The sequence below is a fragment of the Puccinia triticina genome, chromosome 11A, assembly GCF_026914185.1.
Source record: "Puccinia triticina chromosome 11A, complete sequence".
In the NCBI taxonomy this organism is placed as follows: Eukaryota; Fungi; Basidiomycota; class Pucciniomycetes; order Pucciniales; family Pucciniaceae; genus Puccinia; species Puccinia triticina.
In genome coordinates this window covers 3,751,438-3,757,943 of record NC_070568.1, presented here as the reverse complement: position 1 = coordinate 3,757,943, position 6,506 = coordinate 3,751,438, and the positions used below count along the sequence as shown (strand labels likewise).

General features: G+C 47.1%; 1 protein-coding gene across 1 annotated transcript; it reads left to right on the top strand.

The window, feature by feature from the left end:
• Nucleotides 1-3,051: 3,051 nt before the first annotated feature.
• PtA15_11A363 (uncharacterized protein) lies at nt 3,052-3,660 on the top strand (the record flags this gene model as incomplete). The annotated part of the gene is made up of 1 exon (XM_053161263.1): nt 3,052-3,660. The coding sequence occupies one exon, from the start codon at nt 3,052-3,054 to the stop codon at nt 3,658-3,660; it is 609 nt and encodes a 202-aa protein (XP_053025227.1).
• Between the last annotated feature and the right edge of the window lie 2,846 nt (nt 3,661-6,506).

Genomic DNA, 6,506 nt, shown 5'->3' with positions numbered 1-6,506 from the left:
GAGCGATCGGGATGGCCCCAGTGTCAGCCGGGCTACCATTCTAAAATAGAGCCCCGCCTGCAGCTCCGGTAGCGCAGCCAAGAGCACCGTAAACTGGGTGCAGAGCAGACCGCAGCGCGGACCTCTGCGCAGCATAGATTGGTTTTGATTGTTTTAATTACTTGCAAATAGCTTCCTAGAGAAGCTAGACACCAAGAGGACCGCCGCGCGGTCCAGAACCTCTTCTGTACAATATATTCCAACTAAGTACAAGTAACAAAACCAAGGGAGCCTGTATGAAAAGACCCCCTCAGAAAACCCACATAATACTCAGCAGACAGCCACTGGTTGTGTGAAGACTACGTGGGCTTGGTAGCGGCTAAATCACTCAGCCTGTAATACCTGGTCGCATGGAAACAACAGTCGCCGGTAGGCGGCTAAACAACCAAGCCACGCGACTCAGAGAACTACAGTACCTGGTCGCGTGGTAATAATCTTCTTCCGAGCTCCGTCGCAGCAACAGTAGCGGAAAGACTCGGATACGAATCGCCGAAGAGCTCCGCATAGGAAATGACTCCTAGTGATCCTCTACTCGAGAGCAGAAGATCTCTAGCGTGTCATTCCGAGTAGAACTCAGTAAACAGGTTCTGAGAAGGAAGAATCCTCCTTGCGACCAGTATCCAAGAGATACGGGTCTTAAGAGTAGCAAGACCAGTAAAGAGGCTGTGCCTTCCAACAAAATGTATTGGAAGGCCAGCCAGGAGAATAGCGAGCCGACGAGCCTCCCAGAAACAGCATAAAAAGCCGGTGTTGGGAGGACTCTGGCTCCCCAGAATCGTCAATCACTTTAACCGCCCAGCAGCGCACTACTTCGCCGAACATATTCGTTGATCAGTTCGCTCTCAGCTTGTGTTAGATTGTTTTTAGATTCATTGCTCGTCGCTGGACTCCTGCTCCAACAGTAAGTCCAGCTCATTTTCTCTTTATCATCTCGGGAGTAATCCCCATCAATTATATACTTGGGAACTTGTCGAACAACCCCCGCTTGTCGGACCCCAGACAACACAGGACATACTACCCCTGCTTGTCAGGCCCTGTAAGAACCGCCCCGGAGGGCACCTTAACCATTCCGCTGCTCTCGCGGCCCCTCCGTTACATCCCATCAGGGATATAAATCTTTATAAACCATCATCTTACCGCGTCTACAGACGCGCCCACTCGCCGCAGTCACTCGTGTAGCTAGAGGACTTCGTGTCTTGGCATCACCGAGCCTGACACCCAGTCAGCACCCATTCGGCTCCCGGCTTGGATTCTTATCCAGGGAACTCTCGGCGGCTGCTGCTTAAAAACAAACGGTCAATCACAAGACTTGGTGAGGGAACCCAACCAGCCAGAGAAAGGTGCTTACTTCATGAACCCTTGGCCAAGATTCAACGAGTCCTTGATGCCAGGGATGTCGGAAAGATGATCAATATTAGTTTTTTCTATGTACATGATCCAAGAAATGATGATAGACAAACGGGCGGCATGTGGCCGGAGGCGGGGGAGAAGACGCTCCAGCAGTCCAAGCCTCTGCCAAGCTGGGGCTGGACCTTTTCAAAGAAGGCGAGGGGAGGCCATGGCGGATGGCAGGTGGGTGTGGGGGGTGGCGGTTGCTGGTTATAATCTGCGGCTGCTTCGGCGTGGGTCGGCCGAGCAGTGCGACTGGGGCGCATACATCCACTGCCAGACACAGCCTACTCGCCGCCGTCTCAGGGGTCCGCAACCCTCCATGAATAAACAATCCTTTTCCAAGAAGGCGCGTCTGCATACATATTTCTGGGCTCTGGTGCCTGCTTCTGCAGAGCTTGGACTCCAGCGAGACATGGGGAAGCAAGCGGTCTGGCGCCAAGCCTTGCGCCGCACCACCATCGTGGGCACCCACCAACTTCAATGATATCTGTCCCACCGTGGCCGAGCCGGGTCCGATTATCAACTGCTCCTGCCGGCCAACATCCCAAAAATAGCAGCGGTCCAATTGCTTTTACTTATGTACTCGCCGGACATACATAGTCACGAAGCCTAGGCTGCCAAAGCCTTGGGGAACATACATAGTCCAGCAAACGGACACACGAGCGCCGTTGACCATGCGCTGGCGGCGGCGGATGAGACTAGCAAGGGTTGGACTGGTGAAGCATGGGTGCGTTGCTTGCTGCCGCAGACAAAATGATGGACCCGGACCGGGCAACTCATTCACAACGGCTTCTCACAAGTCAGTCTCTCTCCAACTGGAGAGGGGACGCCGTCCCGCAGGGACCCTACAACACCCGAGCTTGCATAGTAAGTCCCTGCCTTCTGAGTTGGCAGGCAGGCGCCCCTGCCTCTGTGAGACAGAGAGCCTGCGGAGCTCTCCTCCAGAGAGACTGTGTTAAGCTCGTGCGCCTCCCTCCAGTCGGTGCAATCCGACAAGTCTTTGCCACTCCGCCCTGGGAGGGAAATAGCTAAGGTAGATGACTTCTGAGACTGTACCTGTTTCTCGCGCTCGCCGGTACTGGGAACGGATATATGTACCTCAAGCGGTCCGAGCTACAAGCACCACGGGTAATGTGATCACGAATAGTCGGAAAACCTGCCGACAAGAGGGCCCCGATTCCAGCCGAGACGGCGATGGAAACGCGTATCGGATGGATCTTTTGGTCTGGAGTTGGCCGGCCTGTTTCCATCCTGGTATGAAACTTCATACCGCTTGTCACATTCATTGCCAATGCCAGGCGCGGTTTCTTGATGTACTGACCACACCACCAAATCACCAGTCGAAACATTTCGCCAGTCGTCGTCTGTATTCATTGCTTGGAGTGCGTGCATGGGTTTCAACCAAGTCCCATAGTCCCGCGAAATACGTCTTCCTCCTGCCCCAGCCGCTTATAAGCTATCTCGCCCTGCCAGTCGCATCTGCATCCGATCATTCTCGTTTGCCTCGACCCCTTCTAGGACACTCCAAGTCATAGCGCAACTTTCACGAATTCAAAAGTGAGTAGTCTTACACTTCTACATGAAGGCCGGTCCCCCTGACAATGTCTGCTGCCACACCAGATGAAAGCCTGCGACTCGTTCATCCGTCTCCTCTCACTTTCCGTGCTGGTCTCCGGCGTCTGCTCGATGCTCGAGTCTGAGACCAAAAATAACATGCTTTTCGATCACATCCGGCTGACGGTGGGTCACACCAAGGATCAAACACCCTGCTCAACGCCCGAGACCGCAAATACCGAACTTTTCAATCACATCTGGACAACAAAATTTGATGAAAGGAAGGAACACACACGTGGGCCCTTTATATTCACCACTAAAGTTTTGGTGGGTCTGAAGCCAGAAAGGAAAAAGAATTACGGTATATGGGTCATGAACCCTTTACCAGTACCTGTGACCGTACATGTCAATGTCATATTCAACAGTGAACCTGGCAGCAAGACAGAACACATCATTCAGCCCACCAATATAAATGTCCCTGAAAAACGCCTCTTGCGTGAGTCGGGCAAGGAACCAAAAAAAGTGGAGGTTTGTTACACACTCCCCACCAAGGTTTACAAAGCCCTTGAGGAAGCCCTGATCAAAATTCACAAGCGGCCAGAATTGTGGAGCGACTTCAAAAGAACCATTGACGAACTGAACCGGCGTCCTCCCTCCCCTCCTTGCGACAAATAAACCAAAGGATCAAGAAGCACCGTCAACGAAATGAACCGGACTCCTCACAGCCCTCCTTGCAACGAAAAGCCCAGGCAAGGATCAAGAATTTCTTCCTCCATCTTATCTCTGCCACGCTTTAACTGGAATAGTAAACAAGTGATTCAGTAATACCCAAGAGCAACAGTTTGGCCACTCTCTACTGAGAGATAATAAAAGAAATATAACAGGAAAAGAACTCTGAAGGGTTCCTCTGATTGCTGTCCACAATTGGACCATGGAGTATAGACCACTGTTAGCTCTGGCTATTATCACAGGTTTTTAACTGACTGAGACAATCTTGCCCTTGCATGGTTGGGACCTCTGGCTCCTATTGACCAGATTATGGGGCTTTGGCCAAATGGTGTAGGAGTCTTGTGCCGTTATATGTTCCAATTAACCTTTATTGACAAGTTAAGCCTACATATGTAGCTCAAAACACCGTCACTCATTGTACAATGTTCCTCTTTGATTGGTTTTTTGTTTTTTTGTTTTTTTGTTCTTTTCCTGCTTGGCTTTGTCTATGTACTGGTCTTCTGGATCTGAAACAAAGGAAGTTTTTGTTTTTTTGTTTTTGTTTTGGGTGGCACATCCACTACCAAGATGGATGAATTTGCGATGTTGTATATTGATCAATATAGCGTATATTGATCAATATAGCGTATATTGATCAATTTTTTCTTATTCCTCTTGATACCTTTGTCTGTGCTCCATGTCTCCTTAATAATCTTCTATAATCTCTCTCCTTCCCCCTACATTTGCTTCAAGCCACAGGAATCTTTTTTTTTTGTCTGATAACATTCATAAATTTCTACAAACACCATTCAATTCTTCATGAAAAAAAGACATTGCAAGTTTTAGGATTAATCCATGGTGGCTGAGGGGTCTCAAATTTGTTTTCTTTTTTTTTTTTACTTCAACAATTGATGTTATCAGAAGTCTCCAAATCTACCTTTTTTCAAAAAAGGAAAAACATTGACCCCTGACCTCTCTCCTGATACCATCCTGCACACATTTTTCATTTGGTTGGTCAAACTTCCGGAAGATATTGCACATCATACTTGAAGTGCTACATGCATAGAAGGCCGTTTTGGAATTAGTTTACCATGGTTTAACATATTCATGTCAGGCTCTTTTTTTTATCTACTTTTGTTGTCAACCACAGATTAATGAGGAATATTTCCACATAAAATTTCTTGGGACAATTGTTCTTCATATAAAACGCATAAATATTGTGTTTGGGGTCACATCCATTATGCAGCAGCTACAATCTGATCAGTTGCCAAATATCACTTCTTTGGTAGTTTCTTGGTGTTTCTGCCACTATATCTCATCCCAGTGTGGGAATCCTTCTACCATATTGTTAACAAAATGTTGAGAGGCCCGCAAAGATTCATTATGTACCTTTACTGACCACAAAGCCCCCCAATGTAGCAGCTACAGTCTGATCAGTTCCCAAATATCACTACTTTGGTAGTTTCTTGGTGTTTCTGCCACTATATCTCATCTCAGCATGGGAATCCTTCTGCCATATGGTTACCAAAATGTCAAGAGGCCCCCAAAGATTCATTATGTACCTTTAATGACCACAAAAACCCCAAATGTAGCAGCTACAGTGTGATCAGTTCCCAAATATCACTACTTTGGTAGTTTCTTGGTGTTTCTGCCACGATATCTCATCCCAGCGCGGGAATCCTTCTGCCATATGGTTACCAAAATGTTTGGCGTGCCCCAAAGATGCATTATGTACCTTTGATGACCACAAAACCCCAAAATGTAGCAGCTACAGTGTGATCAGCTTTGAAACATCACTACTTTGGTAGTTTCTTGGTGTCTCTGCCACGTTATCTCATCCAGCCTAGGAATACCTCTGCCATATGGTTATCAAAATGTTGCCAGGTCTCCAATGATTCATTATATACCTTTAAATGACCACAAAACCCACAAATGTAGCAGCTACAGTCTGATCAGCTTCCAAATATCACTACTTTGGTAGTTTCTTGGTGTTTCTGGCACTATATCTCATCCTAGCATGGGAATCCTTCTGCCATATGGTTACCAAAATGTTAAGAGGCCCCCAAAGAGTCATTATCTACCTTTAATTACCACAAAACCCCCAAATGTAGCAGCTACAGTCAACAGTGGGAAGTTACGTTATCCATAACAAAAAGTAATGGATAGCGTAACTGAATTAGTGCCGTTATTGTTGCGCTAACGGCAGCGTTGTTTTAGTTATGTTATTTTTTGATTTTTTTTCTGTCATATTAGACCTGTTACGTTATCCCCCGCAATCTGAGGAGGATAACGTGCAGATAAAGCGGGTTTTTTGCCAAGTTTACAGTGCTTTTCCGCCAGATAATGCGGTTAGCGCATAATCAGCGTTATTTTTTGCGGCATCAAGGCGGAAAGTCCCCTCCGTTACGTTATTCAAACAAGCGCAGGAACATTTCACCAGATAACAATAATGCGTTATCTGGTAACGGTGGGAAGTTATGTTACGAAAATTCCGCTGGATAACGTAACGTAAGTAACTTCCCATTGTTGCTACAGTGCGATCAGTTCCCAAATATCACTACTTTGGTAGGTTCTAGGTGTTTCTGCCACTATATCTCATCCTAGCGTGGTAATCCTTCTGCCATATGATTACCAAAATGTTTACAGGCCCCCAAAGATTCATTATTTACCTTTAATGACCACAAAACCCCCAAATGTAGCAGCTACAGTGTGATCAGTTCCCAAATATCACTAGGTTGGTAGTTTCTTGGTGTTTCTGCCACTATATTTCATGCCAGCGTGGGAATCCTTCTGCCATGTGGTTACCAAAATTT